Source organism: Echiichthys vipera (assembly GCF_963691815.1).
Source record: "Echiichthys vipera genome assembly, chromosome: X".
In the NCBI taxonomy this organism is placed as follows: Eukaryota; Metazoa; Chordata; class Actinopteri; order Perciformes; family Trachinidae; genus Echiichthys; species Echiichthys vipera.
The window spans coordinates 24,768,334-24,795,720 of NC_139825.1; the positions used below are offsets into that span (position 1 = coordinate 24,768,334).

Genomic DNA, 27,387 nt, shown 5'->3' on the forward strand with positions numbered 1-27,387 from the left:
GTAATGTCTGGGGTTGCCAAAGCCTGATATAGCCTTTACCTCTGTGCAGTATCCAAAAATGCATAAAATAACATCAATGAGCCACACTATTGTTTCTTCGTGACATGTTTCTTCATTACCATTACCGCATTAGTTTATTTTGAAAATGTACTTGCCTTACTCCCAAAGTGATGAAGAAAAGGCTTCACAATCATTTTAAACAAAAAGAAGCATGTGGTTTAGTGCCATTGCATCGCTTCATAGCCCTTAACCATAAGGGAACACACAGGCGTCTAAACGTTTCACTTGCGGTGAGCTGTGTGACAGGTGTCTTTGGGATTTGTTTCGCGTTTCGTGTTTTTTTCTCATACTCGCTGTATTCTGTTGTGTGCCGTGTTCTCAAATGTCGGATGACATTAGTCGTATCAAATTGCCGTTGTTGGTTACCACCTCTTTGAATTTTGGCGTTGCATGTCTTGCAAACAGCAAGTTTTACATCTTCTTCGGAAACTGGGGAAAAATTCCAGACCGGAGAGCTCATGCTGCCAGCCATTTCATGATCCGAAAAACAGTCGCAGATAATTTACGTCATGCGCAGAAAACAGTCTTGGGTGAAAAAAAAAAATAAAAAAAATAAAATAAATAAATATATATATATATATATATATATATATATGATCGGCTTTTCTGATCTTCACTTTGAGAGCCCACAACCTAATTAGAGTCCATATCTGCCGATAACGATCGGTGACCGATCGATCGGAGCATCCCTATCTTACAGTTGTCATTATATGTAATTGAATGACAAACTGGGGCTAAAGCCATGAATCCTGAAGGTTGTGATGAACTGAGGTCTGCACATCCCACTGTCCCCTAATATTTGGCTTTTAAGGCTATACCAATTAGTTTCAAGCTTCATTATCAACATTGACATAGAAATTCTAAATCAACACCTGAATGCTGTGCAGCACCCCCCCCCCCCCCCCTTATTTTTTTTGATGTCTATTCATTCTTCTCAAACCTGGTATTTCTGCACAGTGTTGGCTCTGTAAGACTGTTTCAGGGTGGTGTGATGAATAACTCTAAAGCGTTGTAAAGTCCAAAAGTCAAAATCAACTTTTACCTTTTCCAAAATTCTCAGTGTCTTTTAATCTATTAAAATTTCCTGCTTCAATCATAGCCTCTCCAAAACAACATTTTCACAGTGCTCAAAAAACAGTTTGCTCTCCCACTTGCAGCATCCAAAGGGAGGCACGCATCTGTATTAACAGGGCGGTCTGGCAGCAATCTAACATCACCATGAATTACATTTATATAACCAAAATGAGGATTTTGTTTGAGGATGTTTTCTATTAGAGAGACATCGTAAAATATGACTACAGGCTCGATTCGAAGCTTCATCTGGAAACCCCAGGGAACTTTATTTTTAAATTAACAGGTGCAGCTCTAGTGCTTTCAAAATGATATAATATATCATTATAATATAATGATCAATATATAATATTGATATAAACAAGCCTAGTTTTCTATTTTTAGGCCTAGTGTTTATTTCTCATGTTCCATTTTGTATTTTATTGATAATAGGTTAAACAAAAATACGATCTTGGTGGAACGAATGAGGGTGTTGTTGTTATGTTTTGTTATATTTTGGTCCCATGACATGGTTAATGAATCTGAAATCAGCTATATTAAGCAATTACGCAATCTGTAGAAAAACATCACACAAAAACATCTACCATCCTATTGATCTATTGTGAACATTTGGCTACATGAGGCTTGAGGCAATTTGTTGGTTAAAGCACCTTAACAACAGCACTTAATGTGTTAATTACATGGATGCATTATCCATCCCTGAATATTCCTCCTGGTGACATGGATTTGCCAGCGTGTCTGTCCTTCACATACCTGATGCTAACATCAGTGTTAAGATTGATATTTTAACTCCTGCCCCAAATGACTAATGGAAGTTAAATGCTCCTGTGGTTGTTGTTAGGCTGCTGTTTTTCAAGGGCTCTCAAGGGTTCTTGGCTTGTTGTTGAGTGTGTTATTATGGAACAAATAGCAGGGCTTAATGGTGGTGTAGATGATTTAACTGCCCTTAGGGCATTGAAAAAAAGGAAAATTATTATGGTGCCTAGACATTGTACAAGGTGTTTTGTAGGTGTTTTATTTCCTCCGTGCTTCCTAAGCACGTACTCTGATGAAAAAATCAGTTTCACAGTGTCTAAATGTAAAAATACATTTTAGGCCAAACTCTTTATACAGCATCCCATTTAAACTGTTGGTTAACCTACATCATTGCCTTTCACTTGTGTTTTCTGGATTTGAGATTTATGAATGTTGTTTGAGTTGCTGTGAAGCTCTCCTCAGTCTCCTTCAGGCCCAGCTCAGACTGTGTTGTCTGCTCTGCTCTATCAGAGATGCTGTGGCTTTAATCCTTTGCCCACAGGGGACGTCTGACATGGATGAGAGTAAACTGTTGACATGGTGCTGTCTCCTATGCTCTCTGATCAAAGACAGCGCAGCCCTCCTGTTTCACAACCTGCCTTCAAATATGCTCCAAGTCTCAGAAACACCCTCCATCTCTGTTTCACACTTTATTTTAACCCTTGTTTTCCCCACAGTGACGTGTGATGATAACAAAGCAGCCATTTATGACTTAACACATTTAGGCTCTGTGACCTCCCTCCAAGCAATGAATTTGATTTGGAAAACACTGTAAGTGGCTCGTACTGCAGTGGAGGCCATTTTTGGATAAAGTAATGCACTGAATTCAAATGGAGGGAAAGACTTGGCTTGATGTAGTGCTTAGTTTAATTAATCTCCAGTAATGATGCAACTATTAGTAAGAGTGTGTGCGTGTTAGTGTGTGTGTGCGTGCGCGGTGCGTGCGTGTGTGTGTGTGTGTGTTTGTGTTACAAGTGACTCTGAAGGTGATTTAGTTTCAGAGTCCAGGGAAGGAGTTTTGCTGTTTAAATTAAAAAAATAGTTAAAATACTGCTTAAAACTACAATCATAAGATATAATGGAGTTGTGAAATGGGACTTGAGAATTTGGGCCCAGTCACTAAGCATACATCGACAAATACACTATATGTTAACTAACATGTTGTCTAGATTTTAATAAATTGCATATATTAGGCTAGGTAACATTTACAACCTACGAAACACCTGTTGGTGGGCGATATGTCCAAAATCTTTTATCCCGATGTAAAGAAGGTCATTTCATATCTGACAATTTATATCACGATATAGCATGTTTTCTGGTAATACAATAATAAATTGATATGAAATAACCACATCGTAAAGCCTATTTTTGTATGAATTTTCTTCATTTTCAAGAGTTTGGTGCAAAATGAGGGGTTCTGGAAGGGTCAGAACCTAAAGCATCATCTTAATGACGTAAATATTGCCGTAACAAATTGTCTGCTAGTTTTTGACATTCCAATAAAAACCATATAAACCCCCCCCCCCCACAATCTGCATTTTTATATTGTTTTAAAGATGTATATCATCATATTGCACTGCCCTACCTATGACTTACCATAGACCCTAAGTACTAACTACCCTAACCCTGACTACTACATATTCGCAAGACATTCATTCCGTCAGACATATGGCAAGTCAAAATAGTAGAATTGTAGTGGATTTCAGAGTAGAAGTAGTTTGTTGTTCTGAAGTTACATTTAACCTCGAAAACTGCTAACAAGTGTGATACACAGAAGTTGTCTTTAGGAATACTGTTTGAAATTCTGAATATCTGTTTTTGGCAGTTGTAAATATGTAAATATATTATTGTGCTGAAATTGGGGTTCTTGTGGGTATAGATTTTCCTAGTGGTATTATGGACTGATACTGAGACATATTACAAGACTGTTTATTGTGATTTTTGTGAGATTAACTGTGGTGTCAATCTGCATGTTTGTAAAGGCAACTGTGTAAATAGTTGTAAAACGCTAAACAAAGCACTGGTACAATCTGTAACCAATTCTACCAAAAAATTGATACAACATGGATAATTTAAATGGATTCAAAAACTGTATTGCACATTTCTACTTCCATTCTGAGTCTTGCAGATTGTCATCTCTGCTTTTGTTTTAGTTTTTCCTGCCATTTTCCCTTACAGAGAAACAATCAGTCTACTCAATTGTTTGCATCCTTCCAGCAACAGGCAACCAATATTAGCCAATACATTGGTTTTGAATGCCACAGTGGTTTTTGACTGCTTAAAGCAACACAAACTACTCTTGTTTTGCTCGAGCGCCTGATTGACAATGGGCTTCAGCTAGACATTTTGTTCTCTACTTAAACATGCTGCATCCGTTGTGGATCGTATTTTCCCTAATGAGTTTGATTATTGCAAGTCTGGGACTAGAGAGTGTATGCTTAAGGACAATTTGTGCCTCTAGCATTCCATGTAATTCTGTTGACAATGTTTGATTTCTTTTGGGCAATTTCCCGTAAGAAGCTGAAGGGACATTTGTGGCCTGAAGACATGTTACTGATTGTCTACACTCCTGGTAGTATAAGCTGTCTGCATTATACAGAATGAAGTTTCCACATTGGAGCTAACCAGCTATTGTGGCATTATATCTTCATGCTTATATACAGACCATCCAGTCTATTTCTTTTTTCCCCCTCAATCCAGCCCTGCTGCTGCTAATTTGACTGATTGTAGCTGTAAGAGAGCAAGAAGCATCATAGGGGCTGAAGGAGAAGCTCTCCTTGTTTTTTGCAGATCCCCAATGGCGATGATCATTACCACCCATTAAGGCATTGTGTCAAATGATGGCACCTGGGCAAGGGTGCATAGCATTTTTTTTTTTTTTATGCACATTGTCAGCACTGTTGCTCCTGCTTCTGTTTTCACTGGTTCAGTTTGGGAGATGACGTTCAGGAAAGCAAAATTCGTCATAATAGCCAGGTCAAGATCGGTAGAAGTTACCCTTGTTGAAGTATGTTTCAGTCAGTTCTGTCATCGCTAGGGTTTACAGACCCTACTGAGAGCAGCGGCAGCAGCTGCAATTGGAAGCACTTTGACAGAATGTTTCAATTAAACTGAAGTAGGTGCAATATTTTAGCTGTAATCTACAATAACAGACATTTCTTTTATCTTAAAGTAGTTTCATGTATGTGCTGTGTAGACCTTTCCATGCCATTTTTCAATTCTATTCCTTTTAAGGCCTCTGCACTGTACACAGCCACAGTCAGAGGCGTTGTGTATGGTCCGTCTGTCCATCCCATTCTTGTGAACGCGATATGTCAGGAACCCCCAGAGGATTTTTTTTCTCAAATTTGGCACAAATGTCCGCTTGGACTTGAGGATGAACATATTAGATTTTGGTGATCATAATGTTTCTGTCAATTATTGAATGCCGCAACTCAGGAACAGAAGGGGAGGCGTTAGGTTGGATACTGAATTGATGACACTAATCTTGAAATTGTAGTGATTGTTTAGATCGTCTGTGCTGACGGGTTGAAGGTGTGCATGCGTGCGTGTGTGTGTGTGAGGCATCCATGTTTAATCCAAAAAATATACTTTGACTGAACCTTTGATTGAATCCCTTCAAATTCTTCACTTTATATATTCAAAAGTCTGGGGAGTGTGGATGTAAACTGGAACTTGACTGGTTGGCAGAGGCAGTAATTCCAGTATTAAAGTATTCCTGCAGAATCTGCACATAACTATGGTTAAACCTGTGGTAGGCAGTTTATTGTTGGCGATGTTTGGCAAAACATACATAGTAATTTTTCATCATATTGTAATTCATGTGTTTTGAGAGAAAACAAGACTTCTGCACCTCCTCTTGGCTCTGCTTTCAAGCTTTAAAAGATCTAGCCAATGAAGGGAAACTTTGGCCAACCACAGGTCATTTTAGAGAGATAGAGCATTCCATTGGCTCTGTCAGGACAGAGAGGGTGTTTTTTATTCTCTGCTTTTTACCTACAGCAACTTCAAGTGCAGAATTTTGTAAACTGATAACAGGACGTTGACATCATCAAGATACTGCTGAAAGTTAACAAAAGATAATATTGAGTTATTGCCTAGCCCTGGAGAGAAGGGATGAACCCCTGTGTGCAGTGTCAAAGTTGGACACATTACACACCCATCCATCACGCCTGCCTTCAAACTCTTACATTTTTTTCAGCTGCATTGAGGGCACACTTCATCCTGCATTGGTACTAAAATTTGTAAATCTAATGTGTCCTTCAAGTTGTAAACAGGATTTGTAGGGAGATTGGACCTTTTAATTACTTTCTTCATAACTCTGTCAACTTTTGACACCAGCCATGTACATTTTCTCAGACACTTTTGATAGATTATTGAATAAGTTGCCAAAGTATTTGTAACGGTGGCAAATTAAACTTTTCTTCCTCTGTAGATTTTCTCACCTCTGTGTCTGCCTCCCACAGTTGCGTCGGGTGGCCAACCTCACTATGATGGAGACGGGCACCATGGGAGCACAGGCATAATGAGGGAAAGGAGGGCAGCAGGTGACCCCTACTGGTCCTATTCAGGTGAGCTCTCATTTTTGCTCTGACTAGAGACCTCAGTAGGAGGGGAAATGCATTTCTTTGACTTGTTCATCTCAGCTGTATCTTGCAAATCATTTTCATATTTGTGTCTACCACTTTACCAGAATCTTCTGCTTCCTCCTCACTGATGTAACCAGAAGGGCTTAATCAGCATTTATATAATAATATACCTATAGTACAGTATATGTTTTCATTGCTCTTAATAACTCAAATTAAACAAATGCACTAGATTGAAGAAAACACTGATGTATGGCGAGTGATTTTATGTTCAGATCATATTGTTGCCAACTGTGCCAGAAATGATGAGTTGATTCAAATTTATTTTGTAAACATTTGCGTGGATTGACATTGATGACGATCGGTTTATGTGCATGTCACTAAATAAAAACCTAGTTAATTGATAACCCTTCTCTTATGCAACAATTGATTGTTACAGATACAGAAGTCATACACACTGTTACAAATGACGATTATGACCTCTATTATGTCACATTTTGTACATTTGGCCTAGCTGTGAAAGCCTAGCAAGATGAGTTGTTTTAATTCCTGTTTCTATTATCAATAAAATGCATGTTCTTAATACCAAAGAAGTTGGGAATTTAGATTTGTCTCCTTCTCTAATCCCTAAACAAACTGGAACGATAGACGGATGTGGCTGCTCAGAGTAAACGGACAGATGTACACTCTAATGGATGATTCATTAGGTGCACTTTTATGCTTGTAAATACTCTCAGTACCTGCAATTTCCCAGCTTGGGATCAATAAAGTATTTCTATTCTATTTTAATATTCTTTTCTATTCTATAACACTGAAGCAGCTGAGTTATAGCTTTAGAAAGTTATTGTTTTTCTCAAAGTCTGCAAAAAAATCATATGCAGCCAAGATGCAGTATATTGCCGTATTTGTGCAGTAAACTAGTTTTAAATCCACTTACTCCATAAATGGAATATATAGATACCATAAATGCTGCTCAGAAAAAAGAAAATCAATGCATTCATTCATTCGTTTATGTTTAATGGTATGATGTCTTTTTTACATGTTTAGGCAGGTGTACGCAAACCGGGACAGCTCTGATAAGCACACATCAATTTTTTTCAAGAGCAATGCTTCATATTCAGCCATACACATTCACACAGTTTTAACATTGCTCTCTGTTGGCTATTGAGCAGTTCTGGTGGGAAATAGGGGTTATGTGCTTTGATCGAGGGCACCTTACTGGAAGAACTCAGGAAGGGAGGAGCAGTCAGTAAAATTATATTTACAGGTTCCAAGGTCCAAAAACACCCCTTAGCAAATAACTAACTGGGCCCCTCTGCTCATGGAGTGAATCACAGAAAATTATTATACTGATGGAATATTTTGTCTTTGGCACTGCTTTTACTATGGTTTTAGGCCAGAAAATGCAAACGTGTACAAATAGTGCGAAGAGAAGTGAATGATTTATGTTTGTTTTTGTTTTCAAAACTGCATGCATTTTTTCATGATGTTAGTAGTTTGTGTTCCCTCACTGCTTTAAAACAGGGAAACCATAGCTGCATTATACTTTTATCCGTCTTCATTGTGCTCTTTGTCATTGCAACTGCCATTATGTGCATATCTTTGATCTTAGTGATTGGTTATTTAAATGGCCATACTCACATCATTCTTACTGGAGGAACTAAACCTCTACTAAAAGTCCAGACTCCAGCAACACCCAATCTTATTCATGACAGGTTTTGCTTGATTTTTTTTTAAACAATTCTAGCTTGATTCGAAATTGGCACATTTCTTTGCTCAGTTAAATTCTAGGGCCGAATTTAGATTATTTGAGTGTTATGTTTATTTAAACAGCTGGAGCGGGAGCCTGATACTTACTTATATTTTGTGTTGGAAATATCTAGCTCTGTGTTTGTGCACAAAGTTGTGTAGATGCTAAGCAAGAAGGATCTCTTAATGCTTAAGATTTTCATATAGGGAGGCTGGACAAAAAAATGAACAAACAGGGAACTGGCTGACATGGCTTAATTTTGGACATTCATTTCAGGTCTGTGCAGAGCATTAATTCCGACCAGTGAAGGCAGCTGGCTGATTGTACTGAGAAAAAGGGAAGCATTGAGGGAACACAGAAATGTCCATTGCTTTGGAAAGGTAATTAGTGGCTAAGGCTGTGAATGGGGGGGACAGACAAGCGTGCCATAGCAGCTAAATGGTTATTAAGGGCATTTGCTCTGTGCAAGTGAGTGTAAAAGAAAGGCACACAGTAGGTTTAGCCTGAAGCTAGAAGTTACTAGTGCAAAGCAGACTTGAGCCTCTATGAGTTAGACACAGATATAGGGGAACATATCACCCATTGTTTCACAAAGACTTGTTTTCACGCCCTTCATTGTGTATTCTGCAGAGTTCTGCTGTAGAGAGCTGTTTGTAGGATGTGGAACAATATGAGTCTCAGAAACTGGAGCAGTAGCAATATAATTTTGTGATAATGAATAACATTGATCGCTTGATTGTTTACATAATGATTAAAATGTTTGGTAATGTGTGACGTTATGAAACTCGTTGTAAGTAGCCTTGAAAACTACAGTCTGAAATTTGAATAAAAGTTTGTGTGTGTGTGTGTGTGTGTGTGTGTGTGTGTGTGTGTGTGTGTGTGTGTGTGTGTGTGTGTGTGTGTGTGTGTGTGTGTGTGTGTGTGTGTGTGTGTGTGTGTGTGTGTGTGTGTGTGTGTGTGTGTGTGTGTGTGTGTGTGTGTGTGTGTGTGTGTGTGTGTGTGTGTGTGTGTGTGTGTGTGTGTGTGTGTGTGTGTGTGTGTGTGTGTGTGTGTGTGTGTGTGTGTGTGTGTGTGTGTGTGTGTGTGTGATGATATCATACTCACCGTTAGAGTCCCACGGGAACAAGGCTATGCATCATTTTCCCTCTTTTTTATATCTCTGCAGGTTTTCACTTGTTCTCTGTTATTTCCTTCGACTTCCTTTATCGGCCGTTTTATGTTTTGGGCCAATATAGGCAGTAGTTTGCTTTTGATTGCACTCTTGTTGATTTATTGTTCCAGTTTAATTACAGCACAACAGTTGGTGTACCTTAATGTGCATTTGCAGAAGCATTACGCTTGATCCCCTCTAACAGTGTGTAGAATGAAAAACAAAAGAAAAAGCAAAGGAATAACAGCATTAAATGTAAAAAGATATAGAGATTAATGCCCTTAATTTTAATCTACACTCAATTTATATTTTAACTGCATTACGAGATTTTTTCATGTCTCTGAATTAACCTGCATGTCATTTTCAGACTGATATGAATCAATTATTCCTCATGAAATATTTATGTTCTTGCTGTGCTCATTGTGAGAATTTATGATTTTTGTTTGAGGGAACGCCAACTGTGTGTAATGGGGGAAAACAAAAATGCAGTAAAGAGCACATGCAAATTTAGACCCACATCCTTTAGATGATATGGTAGTCTACCTCCACAAATGAATAATATACACCTGCGGTGATTTTTCACATTTATAACTGACGTTGAGCGCCGTGCTTTGTATTGATAGACCTCCTACTGCAGCAAGGATGTTTGGATGGAAGCCAGCCTGACAAGCTGTTGTAGCCACTGAAAGAGCCTGCGATTGTCTGATACGTGTGGATTACATTTCCCCTCAGCCTGACTGTTTTTATTCCACCTCACTGAAGTTGCCTATGATCATTAGCAATCTTTACACTCATGTCTCACATAATGAAGTGAATAAAGTGTCATTTTCAATCAATTGCTATGTTGATCCAACTTAATTAGTACTTTAGAGAATACAAAACAAGATTAGGTAAATCACTGTTCTTGATTGCTAGGGCTATTTGTTTAGGCTTTGAATTAACCCTCAGCCCTACCACTGCACCTGCTTCCTGTAGCTTCACAACTTCTAATCTATCAAGCTAATTTGTTGATGAAAATATATAGCTTAAATTGCACTGATAAGGTATTCCAAGCTTTTGAAGAAAACATGTCAATCATACATTATTCTACAGTCGGACAATTGATCTCAGTCGTGTGACAAAATTCACCACAGGATATCAGGGTTTTTTTGGGATGGTTTTAAAATGTGCCATTTGCCTCTCGGGTTGGTTACTTGGTTTTAATATATACCATATGATTCATACAACCAGGGCATTGGTGAATGCAGTGCACTTTGTCTCTTGCGGATTAACCCCCCCCCAAAAAAAAAAAAAAAAAAGACCAGAGGGAAAAGAGCAATGCCACGTTGTCATGGTGCCTGACAGAAGGAGCTCTACCTCCTGGAGGTAATGAATCGAGAGGAGGATTGCTCCCGGTAGGCCTCCATGTATGAGAAGTACTTGACTTAAATCAAAGCTCCCTGACTATGAGGCCCTGCAAGGGGTATGCATGGAAGGTAAAGTATGGGGCATATTATACTGGGATACAGGGAAATACTCTGTAGGGATGAAGATAAAAATACCACTACTAATGTAGTTTTCTCTGATCAGATGGAGGTGATTTTTACAAGAGCTCCAGAGATCTTGCCACACTTTGAGATAATCAATTGATATCTATTAAAGCTTATGTGAAATTTGTTTTGTATCATGAATCATAATGCACATTGTTGTCCAAATGAATACTGCAAAAACAATTATTTAATCAGATTTCAGCCAGAATGAAATACTTAAAATGGCAGCTGAAAAATCACACATGAATTTAATTTCAAATTATCATGAAGTCCGATGACATTAACATCAACTAGACAATATGCTCTGGAATTTTCCAAATTGGCTGTAAGTGATATGAATATTAGTATGGGGTGTTTCAGTTATTTTTGCATTACTTAGTCGAAAATATACATTAGTAGATCCTTAGGTAAACATACCTCATCTATTCAGACCTTTCATTGATTCTTGCTTCACTAACCGATGCACCCTATCTGCTGGTTGGGAAAGGTTTAGCTCTACCCCCTCTACGCCTGCCTGCTATAGTTTAGTTAAGCCTTTAAAGTGACAGGTTATTCCTGTTCTGTTCAATTATCAGATCGTACTTAACCCCAAAGGGACAGTAGATTGCAGTGTTTCTGATCTGTCATTCCCAGTGACTTCCATCATAAATTCTTATCAAATAAATATTTTTAGGGGCTACAACTTGGTGTATATTTGGGTTTAGGATTTTTAACATAAACACAATAGGTAACTGTCAAAGAAATTAAAGGGAAATCAAAGGGAATTATTATTTTGCTAAATGCTACAATATACTAAATGAACTAGTTATTGCAACCTGTCTCAAGATTTGAGGACAGCACCGCCTGACAGGATAGGATTAGTGTAAATACACCTCTACCATAGTTGTTTTATGTAAGTTTGCACACTGGCGGCGGCGTGATAAGTGCCGTGATAAACCCTGACTAAGACCTCTGTATGGTGCATTGATGTGTGCTACAAGTTTGTGTTGCACTTTAGAAGAGTCTCCACTTTACATTTTTTATTTTGAGAATAGAAACTGTGTTAATTTACAGGAGTGTCTCTAGGAACTTTGTTGTGCACCTCCCGCAACATTCCTTTACTGCCTAGCATAGCCATAGCGCTTTCTGGACTTGATTAATCTCCTCCTCCTGGGAGAACAGAGAGAGATTCATCTGTCTTACACCCCTGCATTTATAGTCACAGCCATTCTCTGTGATGATGGAAGCTTAACACAACATAATCTATATTCCTCCAGTCTTGCTGATGTTTTGTATCAACCTGTAGTTGTACCTGTACTCAATTTCTGAGAAAATGAGAGGTGCAGGAGCACTAATTATTAAAAATGAATTTTGCCAGGGCCCAAGCTGACTCATTATTCATCTTGGTTATTGCTAGCAGTTTGGATCAGCCTTCGTGTGCCAGAATTGGTCCATTTGTCTCTGTCAGGGGTGGGCCCTTGACAGATGTGCCAATATGGCTACCGAAGTTCTGTGCTGGGGGAGAGGCATCTTAATTCTCCATGATGTATCACGCTGGCAGCAACCAATTTAGCAGAATTGAGCTCCAAATCATCTTACTTCCCACTGCTTCTGCCAACCTGTTTCCTTTCTCTAGATGAGGTAAATATATAAAGCATCAAAATAAATTAGGGCTTCCCACGCCCCGAGCTAATTCTGTATCACTGAGATTTTGTTGGAGTTGATTGTTTTATTGTCACATTGGCATGTAAAAAGAACAGTGTCCTGGGCCACCACAGTATACAGGCTAAAGCTAAGGCCCAATACACAGCTCCAACTATGATAAATACAGCTGAATCCTCTGGTTTCCCTTTCTGCAGCAGATTGATATAATGGACCTACAGGTTTGTTGTGTAAACCTAATTAATTTCATTTCAGGTGTCACATGTCGGTGTGCCTTGTGGCAGCATATTGTGCCTACTTGGTGGCTCAGGTCCAACATAATGGATGTGGACATGCTTGGCCTGCTGGGATTGCAATATTGAGGAAGTGTGAGATTTCCAGCCCACAGGTTTCCTCTCTAATGCTGTTATGCTGATGAGCTAGAATGAGCTAGCTAGCAGCTCAGCAAATTCTTAAACTAATAATCATGATGACATACTTTGTAATGAGTACACCCCCCCCACCCCCCATCACAGGGAAGAGCAATCAACTGCAGGGGGCAAGGCCGTAATAGGGGCATAATGGCACAATGTTGGAAGGTGTGCAGTGTTTTGAATTATTAAACGTGTTTGATTCTCATATGTTCAAATGCTGAGAGGTATATTAGCATAGAATTGCACTTCACCTGCAAGATCAAGACTGAGTAGTAACTGTATAGAAGCAATTGATGGGATTTAGTACTGCATCAGTTCTAGATCACTGACGTTCCCAGTCTTGTTGGATCATTTATCCTGTGCTACTATCTCTAGTTTACTGAATTACACTGCTTACTATCGATTCCTGTCTGTATTCTAAATTATAAGGACACTTGCTGTGTAAACATGAAGCCATTGTTGTCCCTGCTTAGCTTGCAGAACAACTGCAACATAGAAGAGTAATGGCTGCTGAGGGGGTGAGCTGAGTTTAGAGAGGCCGATAGCTCAGAGTAGTTCATGCCTTATTTTGTATTGTGCTGTCTGTGGGGTGGACCATATGGCTTGGAGGGGGTAAAGCTGTTTCTTTAATCACAATATATTTATGTGCAAATATTGGATATATAATTTACTTTATCAATCACACTTATTGTTGGATGATTAGTTAAAAACTCTGAATATACCCCGCTAATCGGCATTGTTAAATCCAAAACAACCCACATTGTCTCATCTGTGCAAATTGAAATACATTTATGTTAATTTTGGTTATCCAGCTTCATATTCTCACATAAGCAGGCTGGAGGAAGATCAATCAGGCCTGGCATTATTTGCAGTGTAGAGGCTCATGACTCATTTAAGTGGGAGTTCATATACCTGCAATAGATAATAAATATTGTGGATGTATCAAGAAATTATAAGGGTAGAAACTGCTCTTTGCATATTGCAAGAAAGGTTTAGGCTCTTCTACATTTTAGAATGCAACATCGTCACTGTTTTTTTTTTTATTAGTATGATCTGTTTTTAAAGCTGAAAATTGCACTTTTCATTCAGTAATAGTAGGCAGGATTTATAAATGGATTTTTGAATGAATTGAGCAAAAATAATACATTGGAAAACATTTGGAGTGTGTCAGGTTTTATGAAATGAATAAATTGAGCCATTTCCCACTTACTTACTAAAAATAAAATACATTTTTAATCTCAAGTAAAAGAGGGAAAGCCAGCGGGCAAATTACCACTTTCTCATTATCCATGTGCTCATCACTGCCTCTGCTATGCCGGCTATTAGCTGCAGTGGTAATAACAAGCTCATATTTACATTCCATTTGGATGGTACTTCAGTAAGCCGGACTTTGATTTTTTTGGTGCATGTGTGTGTAGGAGGAATGCGTAGAATAAGGTACAACAAAGGGCATCAGTGGATAATTGAGAAGTTATACTTTTTATACTACTTGTGGCTTTTTATGCCTTTTTTTTGAGGGTTCAGCTGAAGACTGTCAGAAAATGGGGGGAGAGAGAGAGAAAGGGGGCGACATGCAGCAAAGAGCCACAGGTCAAAGTTGAACCAAGGCCGCTACAGTGAGGATTTAGCCTCTGTATATGGGGTTCCCGCCCTACCAGGTGAGCAACTGGACGCGCCTGCCCACAAACTATAATTGTGAAATGAATTTTACCGATCTTCCCCAGCACTCACCTCTCCTCTTGAGTCAATTTTCTGTTCTTCTACATGAGCTCCCTTCTATCCTTAAATTTCCCTCAATCGCATATCTGAGTAGAGGTTTTACATGTGGATTCTATGGGGGTTGTGAGGAGGGTGAGAGATTGAGTGGATTTGGGCTGGATTTAAAATGGCTGTTTGCTCTGCTTAGCTCAACTCTCATTTGGGGATTTGGTCATGTGCTGTCTTGTGATTTGTGGCCTAATTAGCAGTTTTGGGGTGCCTAAGAAAACAGAAAACAAACATGCAACCTGCATCTGCTGCCCCCTTAAATTTCTGCCACTTTCTTGCCTCTCCATGTCTTGGCACATGTACCCACATATGCACACCCACACACACTCCTACTCTCAAGCCGTAAAAGTACAAGCAAAGGATGACTGTGAAACCGAGCAAATAAGCAACATGTTAAGTTGTGCAGATAAAGGCTTCTCCATGCAGCCAATATAATAAATACATGTCTGTTTAGTTCAGGTTAAAGTGCAAAATGGAAAGATGATTTGGCTAAAGTTAATGCTTACCTCCGCCAAGAAGGTTATGTTAGCATGGCCCCTGGCTGTCTGTTTTAGTCTGTGTTCAACGCAACTCACACTAATAGCTGGGCTGACTTGGGCTTTTCTGCGTTTAGCTGTGATCTCCACAGAGAGTTCATGCAACAAAGAGGAAAGCACCCATTAAATGTGGAGACTTTTTGACCTTTCCTATACAATCACTAGCATCCAAACTTTATTTATACACAACTGCTCTGCTGTGTTATTTAACCAAGACACTGTTGGTTAAGAAAGTAATGGCCAAGTCTGAAGAGTTTTATAGATTTTTATATAATTCTAAACTTGTCAGTAAGTGAAAATATTTCATACTACTATTTAGTGGTCAACCGATAGGGTAGAAACAAAAATTGACCAGTAGATCGAGAGCTTTGCCTTCTGGTGCAGTAAAGCAACTGCAACACCGCCCCCGCTGCTCTGAATCTCTGGACCAAACTCAGGCTCCATCGTCCCCTCACTCGTGAACAAGATCCTGAGGTACTTGAACTCCTTCACTTTGGGTAAGGACTCATTCCTTACCTGGAGTAAGCAATCAACCGGTTTCCTGCTGAGAGCCAGGGCCTCAGATTTAGAGATGCTGATCCTCATCCCAGCCGTCTCACACTCGGCTGCGAATCGATCCAGTGAGTGCTGAAGGTCACTGACCGACGATGCCATCAGGACCACATCATCTGCGAAAAGCAGAGACGAGATCCTCAGCCCACGGAACTGCAATCCCTCCCCACCACAACTATGCCTTGATATCCTCCATGAAAATCACAAACAGGATTGGTAACAAAGCACAACCCTGGCGGAGGCCAACCCCCACCGGGAACGAATCCGACTTACTGCTGAGGATCCGGACACAGCTCTTGCGTTGGGTGTACAGAGATTGGATGGCCCACAGAAGTGACCCCCTCACCCAATACTCCCGCAGCACCTCCCACAGTATCTCCCGAGGGACCTGGTCATATACCTTCTCCAGATCCACAAAACACATGTAGACTGGATGGACATACTCCCAGGCCCCCTCCAGGATCCTTGCGAGAGTGAAAGGCTGGTCCGTTGTTCCACGTCCAGGATGAAATCTGCATTGTTCCTTTTTCCATTGTGCTAAATTGTAGGCTACAATTTTAAAGCATAGTGTTTAAAATGCAACGGATGTTTTCAGAAAATTCTGTTGACGTTTTGACGGCCCTTAAAAGATTTCACAATAACACTTGCTACCCATCTTACAATTAAATTTTATTTATAATGCCAAATCATAACAAAAGTTTATCTCAAGACACTTTACATATAGAGTAGTCCTAGACCACACTCAAGTCATAGAGTGGTAGATTTTCTGGCGAACAGTGGCAACGGAAACCTAAATCATCCCAAATTATGTTTTCTGGTGCTGGGGACACCTATACAGTAGTTTTCTAGCCCTGTAAGCTAGTTTAGCTGGTTGAAGGCTTGATACTATGATGCAGATAACTCCATATAATATGGAGAAATTGACACTGAGGGGATGGTGCTAACTTTGCTTCCCAAGCCCTCAGATTGATTCTGCCATGTGAGTGCAGGCATCCACTGATGTTGATTATGTCAAAATGGCATTAATTGACCCAATGATTAATCAGTCTATCACTACTACTACTAAAACTAGTTGAACTACTTTTAGGAAAAACTATAGTAATTTTTTCCCTGTGGTCTCATTGTTATTTTTTTTATCTTTTGTCAGTGAATCTCTGTCATATTGTGTAAGCCTGTGTTTGTGCACTTTTTGTATGTCTCTCTCAACTAATAGAGGAATAGAATTGCTCATAAGCCTTTGGAAGATAATTACAATGTCAGGGCTGTGCATGGATCTCCGTATCAGTCCCAGACAGCTTGTGTACATGTGATTTGCTGAGCTGATCTCCACTTTGTTATGAAAGATGAAAATCCCCAACCCCACCCCCAATGTCATTCACAATCTGTATCTGATATAGAACATTGCAGCTACTATTGAAGACATGTCCTCCTCACATATTGTAGTAAGAAGAAGTCATACTGTATGTGTTTCACGGTATATTTGCAACTACCATGTCACACTGTAGACATTTTGAGAGGCGATAAGCTATTATATCATGGGCAATTTAGAGAGCATTGTTGAAACATTTACTGGTTTACACTCTATAAAATTGGCATTATAGGACCAAACACTCAAAAATAGCAGCTCTCGCAAAATAACATGTACAAGCAGGCAAAATAAAATACCAGATAACATGTCATCTGAGGGTTCACCGTGTGGGTGGAGATCTTTCACCTCTACCTGCTGACTGTGGTTAATGGTCTGCTTAGCGGCGACCTCATGCTGTTGGGTCATCCTGATGCCATGACAGGCATATAAGTGAGAGGCCTCTGTGTGTCTCATAACCCCTGTCCCCTGGGAGACAGCAGCCTGCCTGTCTCCATATGCCTGTCTTGGTTTATCGCGCTGCAGTGACCTATAGTCAGCTCATCCTCCCGCCGTTGCATAGTCCCTTCCGTCAAAGGGAACGAGGGCCCTCTGGCAGGCATCTACCGCCGCTCCCTCTCCCCTCCCCATCTGATGACCAGCTGCTTTATGCAAGAATGGCGACACAATTGGTTCTAGGGATGTGTTTGGCATTTTCAGCCATGCTAGCTGCGTGGTTATAGTGATGGCACTGCCTGACTGCCTGCTGTTCCACCACTTTGGTCCAGACGGAAATATCTCATGGATGGATTGCCATGAAATATTGTGCAGATGTCCATGGTGCCTGGAGGATGAATCCTACGGACAGCAGTGAACCTGAGTTTTCCTTTAGTGTAGGGCTGAAACAATTACTTGAGTAACTCAAGTTACTCGATTACAAAAATGCACCGAGGCAAAATCTCTGCCTCGATTGTTTAATTCCTATCTTGCATGTTATGCCGGCTGTTCAGCGCAGGGGTCATTGTTCCACGCAGGCCATTTTTGCGAATGCACACCACTACATCCGGAAAAGGCAGAGGATCATTTCACACTTAAAAAAGAAGCCAAAAAGGTGCAAACAGCACAACATTGATGATTCAGAATCTGAGCTGAAAGAAGCCAGTTATTGACGCCACTTCACCGAGCGCTGCTGTTCTCTGTTCCGGTTTGAGGAGGGTGGTTTCTATAGTGATGCGTACCGTAAGCTGTATTCATGAATGCCTCTATGTTTAGTTTTTCATGAACATTAAACATAACGGCACCTACCTGATGTCTTTATAGTTTTGTTTGATGAAATGTGTCAGTCGCGTTTTGTTCTTTGCTTGTTGTTATTGTAAACAGGAAGAGAGCGAATTGCTCTTCCTGACAATATCTATCTCTAATTAATTTTGTAAATAAATCTATTTGTCTTTGAAACCTGTTTGACTAAACACGTGCATCACGTAGAATTTTATGCACCACCTTGAATTGTTTAAATAGTAAACTTATTCATGGTAAATTCTCTCTCTCTGACATAGAAAAAAGAAGGACGGACCATGAGCGGACATTTTAAAACAATGGTGGCGAAAGGTTCACGTAGGTGTGATGCGGAGGTGAAGTGTTTACTGCAGATTTGGTCAGATGAAAATATTCCAAAACAGTTAGACAAGACGCAAAAAAACTCTGAGGTCTATGGAAAGATTTGTAAACAAAGCGACGCGTCGGGATGATGTCAATCAATGCTTGTGACGTGTTACGACGTGATTACTTATAGGCAGCAAGAAGCATTCCGCCGAGGCCCAGGTGGTGTGAGTACAAACGGGCCTGGCCCGCGGGGGAAGAGCAAGGGGGGGACAAGTACCCTAAAGCACGGGGCACGGTACGGATGGACAGTGTGAGTGCACCATCTCTCTCTCTCTCTCTCTCTCTCTCTCTCTCTCTCTCTCTCTCTCTCTCTCTCTCTCTCTCTCTCTCTCTCTCTCTCTCTCTCTCTCTCTCTCTCTCTCTCTCTCTCTCTCTCTCTCTCTCTCTCTCTCTCTCTCTCTCTCTCTCTCTCTCTCTCTCTCTCTCTCTCTCTCTCTCTCTCTCTCCACAACCACAACAATGGCTGCTCGCATCGTACTTATAATTGACAGACAAAGACATCGAAGCTGCTGTTTCATCCGTGTTGTTCAATCTAGCGAATATTTCTTCTTTTCCCTGCGTCGCTCTCATCAGCATCACAGGTTGGTTTTGATGTGAGTGGTTTAAGTAGCACGTCAATAAAGATGACAGACAAGTGGTTTATCTAATCATATGCAAGGATTTTTGATAAGGCCCAGCCTCCTGAAATTACTCTGCTATGGAGCGATCCCAGATGTTTGACTGAAGCAAGGTGGAACGAAATTCATCTGGCGAGAGGCAGGTTACCCAGCAGGTTCATATATGTGTTTTTGAGTGAAATATTTCAACATCTATTGTTTGTTTTTCCATGAAATTTGGTATATCTATTCATGTTGTAGTTAATTGTAATTGTGATTACTTTTGTGATCCCGTAACTTTACTCTAGCACCATCCTCATTTATGACAACACGGCAAACTAACATACTTACATTCCCATCAGCCTCAGCTGCACTTTGAGTTAAGCTAATTAGCAAATATTAGTATGTGAACACCCTCAACTCAGATGGTCAATGTGGTAAACTTACACCCGCTTAACATGAGCATGTTAGCATTGTTTTTTTTTAGTTATATAGATATCCTTATCATTAACATGTGTATTACACTCTACTCTACTATAACCAAATATGTACTTGTAATTGACAGACAGAGACAAAGTGAACAAAATCTAGAGTTAACTACCTCCACTTATACTCAATTGGACTAAAATGACTGAATGACTCTCGTTAGTGCGTCGAGGAAGTGGTTGCAGTATGTCTTCTGTAATAGTCAGGTATGGAAGTTCATAGCTTAGTTGAAGTTTGTTGGGCCAAAAAAGAGATAACTGAGATAACTAATGGATGAAGCTGCTTAAATGTAATACAAGGGTCTGACGGCTCAGAAAGAGATGGTGGCTTAGAGTGAGATAAGGTGCTCACTGAAATGAAGTGTAACAAAAGGAATAGGTGGCAAGGGTGAAGGTGGATACTGTAATATTATGGGCTGTGTGTGTGTTGGTGCACATTCTAATGCAGTAGAGTTAACTTTATCGTCCCAGAAGGGAATTTTGTCTTGGGCACAGGTCTATAGTTTGTTGCTTCACATAAACCCCCGCCCACAAAGACATTAAACATTAAAATATAAGACACATGTGACTATAAATTTGACATTGACAATGTGGCAGCTTAAAAAAAAGAAGAATTAAAGTAATAAAGTGCTCTTGCAGTAAGATTTACCATTAGAGTTCAGCAGCTTGATAGAGGCTGGAAAAAACAATAGCTTCAAGTGGATTGATTTGCACTGTGGCGCAAAGTGTGGCAGAGGTTTGTATGGGCTCATTTTTTTTCCAGGGCCCCGATTGGTTTAATTTAGAGAAACCAAGTTGCTATATCCTATGAGGACCAACTCCTATAAATACGTATTATGCAGATGTCCTCACACATCACTGTTTTGTATTTACTTCATCCTCAGTGCCCCATTTTAATAACACTAATTCACTAATTATTCTTTAATATAATATTGACTGTGATTTGCATACAATCACTATTTTTCTATTAAAACATCCATCACATGACCAGCTGCAGGACATTTATGAGTGCTGATGTTAGCACCTGTGCTTCCGACAGTTAGCTGATATGAAACAGTTGCCCTTGGACAAAGCGGAGTAATGTAGCGTCACTAATCAGTGTTTCACTTTGCGGCTCTACAGAGGAGAGATGTGTTGCGCTCGGCAGAGTGCTCACCTCTCCCTCCTGTTTACAATTAGCAAGAGGTTTCCTTGCACTGATGCAGTGTTGGATTGGTGTCACTGCACTGATATAGCGCAGATAGGGCAAAACCCATAGAGAAAACATTTGCTCTTTTAAACTATGGAAAAACAACTTTTGAATGTGCAGAAAAGCAGATGAAGTTGAACAGAAAGAGCTTTTAGTTACTTGCTTTATTTACTTTGGTTATGCAAAACCCTCTCTTCGTCATTAGCCACACAGACGTAAGGTTTGTAAAACTAATCTAAATGAAGTAAATTAGAGCAAAGGATATAACAAGACAGCATCTCCCACGTCAAATAAAGTCCTTTTGAATTGCAGTTACTAAACTCATTGGGGTTGGAACTAAATAAAAAATCTCTGTAGAGGTGACCATTTGTTATACTAAGAAGCTGTGTTACTGAAACAATGTTTACAGGGAAGTTAGAAATCACGTTCAAACAACATTGGATATATCAGGTTTTTCGGTCATTGTTTTTTGATAACCACATGGATTGTCATGAATTATTCCTTACTTTCCTTGCCTTTTCAAACATAATTAAATTTATTCAGGAGTGGACCAGTTATTCTGCTCGAGGTTATTATGACAGACCTTTTATTTTGACTTTGCTATTTTGAATTGGTGGGATAAAAGTATTAAAGAAAAGTTTCAGCAATTGTTATTAAAGTTTATTCCAAGAGCACATAATTAAATAAAGGTTCATACTGATTGAAACATCCTAAGATATGAATAATTTTGCATTAGCATCTAAATCAATAAGACTGTTTTGAGTTGCATACATTTTTGGTATATCCGTGGTATTGGATACCATTACATTACAGCATCTAACCACCGTCCGTATGTTATATGTATTTTTGTCCTTTGATTGTTAATCTGATGGACTTCACACTTGGCGAATGTATTGTTGAGGACCGAAGTGCAGTGTCTAGTGCAAGCTCTGGAGATCTACAGAACATATTAAATAAATAGTGCGTTAAATAAACACTGTGTAGTGTATTGAGAGGGGGCCCCTATTAACTATTATACCGCCAAATAGCATGCTGGGTACAGCTCGCTCTCCATCGCTCGCTACAGTACATTTAAAAACAGATGAAGACAGAGTGACCGGAGATGTTACATTTTAACAAACTCAAGAGCGGCTCATTGCTTTTTTATTTTAAAATACTTTTTTGGCTACTGTTTATTTAGGAAAATCGATCTGGCATTGTGTACGTACTCCTGTCCGTCACACAGGTTTGATAGAAGTGTCAGTAAAAGTGTTTTTGGTGTACTGTCTGCATTCTGCAGCCGATGCTGCTGCTGTTGTCACAGGAGTGAAGGAGTATAAACTCGGCACTGCGGATCAAAAGCAGGCAGTTAAATTGGGACACAATGACACAGAGAACGGCTTTGAAGTACGAATCCATTGCCTTCATTTGAACGTCTCTTTGGTATGACTGAACAGTTTCTCTCACAAAATGCCACATCGCTAGTGTGTAGTTGTTTGGATGAGTGGTTCTCGAGAAAGCTGTAAGCAGCAATACCACAGGCCAAGCAATCAGACTGCAGTAGCCATAATGATGCCATCATGCACACTTAAATTGCATAAATAGATGTTTGAATAACCCCAGAGCTAAAAATATAATCGCCCCTTCCAGTATAGTTTATAGTCCAGTAAGGCATGAAACATTTAGTCAGCTTATTTTTGGCTCAAATGCAACTACTGGTCAAATTTTCACTACTTCAGTTTAGTAATTTGATTATTTAAATTATCTTTGTTATAGACTTTTCATGCTGTTCGAAATGTTGAGCTGTGTCAGGGTCATCTTTTGACACGGTGAATGCACACAAATAATGAACAAATCTGTCTACTTAAAACCCGATTTCTATAACCCATGTTCAGTGTTTGAATTGAGAATGCTAGACAATTTGATCACAAATGAAAAGAAACATGAATAATAGGATTCATAAATCATTGATCAATCAATCACTCAAAATTGCATGCTAGTACAATTTAAGTAATGACCAAAAAGAATAAAAATGTTTTAACATAAACATTCTGCACTACTTACTGGAGGACATAAACTTGAAGAGTCTAAGCATGTGGCACTTAAAACCTAATCCATTCTTGCAATGAAGGACAAAGGTTTGTTATCACTCATCAAAAAATAAAAAATGACAGAACTGGGCCTTAATGGTTTTTATTTAAGAAAATGAGCTGAGAAAATCTGAAGTGCGGAAAATCTGCATAATCATGGGAATGAGCAGTCTCACTATAACTCCTTGATTTAAAATTTAAAGGATAACAGTGAGAGGAATGGTAAAACAGGGAGCAGCCACAGTAAACGGGTAAGGTTCACTGTTTGGTCAGAGCCAGACTGAGGCTAACCTAGTAAAAGACCATTTTTACTACGGAGAACACACATAATCAACAGATAGTAAATGACAGTTCATATGTATTTATTATACTTTCTCTACCTCTAGCTTTTATTTTGTCTTTAAGTAAGAGGTCTGGATACTCAGTTGGAAAAACAAATACCTTTAAGGTTCTTTTTTTTATGTCCAATTGATGTTACAATATCCTGTAAAGCCAGAAGAGCAGGATATTTAGGCAGAACGTGTCCCATCCTTTTTTTCTTTTTTTGATCATTTTGCTTCTTTAACTATTAGTATATGAATGTATATATATGTTTTTTTTCAGAGTTAGTTATTAACTGTTCAGCAGATAAATCACATACTTTAGCATTACTTCTTGCTTTACAAACCATATGATAATACAAATGTAGTAACTAAACATAATACTCATGCATTGATAGTTGAGACTTACCGAGTGGACTCTCTTTTGAAAAGTTAATATTGGACTTAAGCTAATTATTTTGTGGACATTTTGTGTGCGGAAAGATGCTACAGTCTACAGCTGATTGATCTGACAGAGCGAGCTGTCCACCTGCTGCCTCTTCTCCAATCACCTGCCTCTCATGTCGCAGAACAGCAGAACAGCAACTGTGCTGTGAGGCAGAACAGACAAACAGAGACATGTAGAAAGTGATGCCGCACGAACTCCACTCGTCTCGTCTTTCTCCAGCATGCTACATAGGCTAGTTGTGTAACAACCATTTTTCTCAAGAATAGAGGTGTGCAACTCAGAATGAGCCTAATGGGTCCAGAGGGTATTGACTTATTCTGCCGGTGTGTGGGCCTGTTTTCACATACACATTGACGGATCAAGTCAGGTTTGGGGATCACCTATCAATGTTAACTTTGCAATGACGGAATGTTACAATTTATAATGAACATTGTCTTGCTTCGTCTTTTACCCATGCACACTCTGTAGCAGCAGTAGAACAGTAACTAAGTAGTTAATGAGAATAAACAGTGTAAGTTTTTGTGTAATTTTTTCTGTGGTGATCATTCAGAGATGCATACAGAAGTGAAGGTTCTGAAACATTTGTTGGCTTCTTGCCATATTGAAGGGGAAACTGTTAAAGGTTTTTTTGTAGGGGAAGCTCTTCCTCATGGGGACAGAATGTATTTCTGTCCCTCTTTTTCTTCACACAACGTCCTGGAGATTATTTTTACAAACTAGGGGATGTTGTACTTATGCAGCAGCCAACACCCAAGAACAGGAAGCCACAGTTTCTATGAAAGTCCACGAGATGGAAGCAGATAGCGCCAAGGGAAAACAATATTTTGGCTGGAGCTCATTCTGGTGGCCAATTAGACCCTAATGCCTGTATGATTTACCACTTCCTCTACCTGCTTTTATGTGTTTGGGGCTGCTGTGTGGAACACAATGACCCCTGATTAAAGATTGAGCTCAGGCTCTGAGACGGCTATGGCGCCATCCTTATCAGATGCCTACTTCTCAGAACTCAGCAACACCACCTGAAATCAATGGTTGTATGGTTTGCCACAACGACATGCTAGAGCCAGTTAGTGTTTTTAGACTTTATTTTAAATACAATAATATATAAATAATGTAAAATTATATATATTAATACATACATACATGCATATAATCACTAGTTTTCTAGGTAGCAATTAATTATGAAACCATTATCATGCTACTTTTACTTTGAAATGCACAGTTTTGCCAAAGGTCTCACTAAAGTGCTTAATTCAACTACTCAGTATTTGATCCCTCTCTCAATGCATGTGATATCAAAGATTGCTTGCCATTATTCATTTTTAAAGTACAGTCAGGAATACAGAAGGGAATAATACTCTAGGAAACATACAGCATATTTAAGGATTTGAAGTCAGTGGCTAACTGTATGGCCCTTTGTCATTTAAACCACTTACTGAGACACATTGTATATGCGGATGGATTGTTTTTCTTTTTCCTCCACCCTCCACTGTAGACATGGGCTGGAAGGGAAGCCCGGATCTTGAATGACCGGGTGGAGTGAGGGGTGTGAGGTCACATACTGTTAATTGCACAATGAAATATATGTGGGTTGAGATAACTCCTCAAAGGAACTGTTATGTAACCTAAAATCAGAACTGACTGTGATTAAATAAAAGCGGTATTAAGACAGTGACATGTTTTTCATTGTATTGACTGTACACAGGGTTCAAAATTGAACAGTTACCATCCACTTTAAGTGCAGACTTTTTAGCCTAAAGAATGTTTTGAGGACATCCATGTTGGATGAACCGTGTTGGACTTCGTAGAACTGTGCTAAATAATCCATCAATTTAAGGACATAGGAGTAAAACAACAGTTCTAAATGAACAGATCAACAACCTTTTGGTTTTTGTGGGCAAACAGTGTTCTCGACTGGGCAAGTAATTTGACCTCAGTCCAAATGAGCATGCATTTTGCTGGTGACCATGTCATTTGGTTCTACTTTCTTTGGATAGAAATCTCCCCATTGAGCTTCTTAGTTATTGGAATTATGCTAATGCTAATGCTAATAAAGATGTTGATCAGTGGTGTTCTTTTCCTGTCAGGGTAATTATTTACAATGCCAACATATTTACCTTTTTCTTAAGTGCCCATTTTATCGTCGCCTTTGGAAAACTCCTGTAATTTCCTCAACACTCAAAGGAACCAAAGGAAAAAAACATTAACTCCTCTTTTTGTTTGACAGACAGGCAAAGTCTCCAAATTATATTGTTTAACTTTAGTCACACACCCACACTGTTTTCACTGCAATCTGGCAACTTAAAAGAGCTCACTTCAAGTAAAAAAGAAAGAAAAAAAGATTCAAAGGTCTGGTGGTTGTATATTCCTCATTGCCTGTCAGATGGTGTCAGTTCATCTAACATATCAGAGAAAGATGATGGTATTGTAAATAAGCAGGATATAGAGTGCTTTCTTTTTTCATCCTTTGTCTTCTTGTGGACGTCTTCAGCTCATAAAAAGGTTTGGCATTAAAACAGCATTCTCTTGCAGCATTGTTTTTATGTTAATTACTATAATAAACATGGCAGTGTGCGGTATGTCAGGGTAATATGGGTCAAATCCTTTTTTTTAATTCTGTCTTACCCAGGGCAAGGTTCTGTCTCTCTGCAAATACATTGGCTTGGCTTGTGAACCTACTTTCACTGAGCCTCTTCCCACATAACTTCATGTTACGGCCTCATCACACTCTACATTGTGATTATTAAGTTCTCTGGAGATAAGACATTTAACCTCAACGTCTCTCTTAACAACATTTGGCTTCAGTCCTGCTAATTGGCCATTAGATCGCCATGAAATGAGAGAATGTGCTAGAAGAAGGCATTTTTTTTTTCACACTGGTTTGCTTTATCGCCTCTACAGAGATGACCATTCGGATTTGTCTGATCCTTTGTGGTTTGAGCCGTGGGCTTGTACCAATTTCTGAAAAGCAAACTCCTTTTGTAGAGGGCAAAGCTTTTGAGAAAAGTTGAGTTATAATCAAAGTGCTCCGTGTCTAATTTAGTGGCGGAAAACATATTTGTGCTTGAAGACTGTTCAAGAAATGCATTTGGCTCTTGATTGAGTCTGCTACAAGCACAGTAAAGGCTTGGGCTACTGTTGCAGGAGATGATAGATGAATGCTTATCTTCCGTACTAATAAAGCAGATTAATATCGAGGTGAAGTATCACTTCGGACCACCCCAGAAAACAGTGCTAGGCCTGTAAATCTGACTCATAATTTAAAATGAAAGGAATCAGTTAACAACTCGTGCCTTATCATATCAGTTATCATCAAAATCTAAACTAACCCACTCCCTGTTATATAAAAAACTATTTGAACTTGTGTAACCGGGTCAGTAAGTGACCCGCAGCATCAGCAAAAGGGAGTGCAACTTCAAAATA

At 39.3% G+C, this 27,387-nt stretch overlaps 1 protein-coding gene across 1 annotated transcript in view; it reads left to right on the forward strand.

Annotated features, from left to right (window-relative positions):
• ca16b (carbonic anhydrase XVI b) overlaps positions 1-27,387 on the forward strand; it is a 113,517-nt gene that overhangs the window by 18,387 nt on the left and 67,743 nt on the right. Inside the window, exon 2 of the mRNA XM_083939953.1 lies at positions 6,393-6,497. Within this exon, the coding sequence (XP_083796079.1) occupies positions 6,393-6,497 (105 nt within the window). The remainder of the gene's footprint in view (positions 1-6,392; positions 6,498-27,387) is intronic.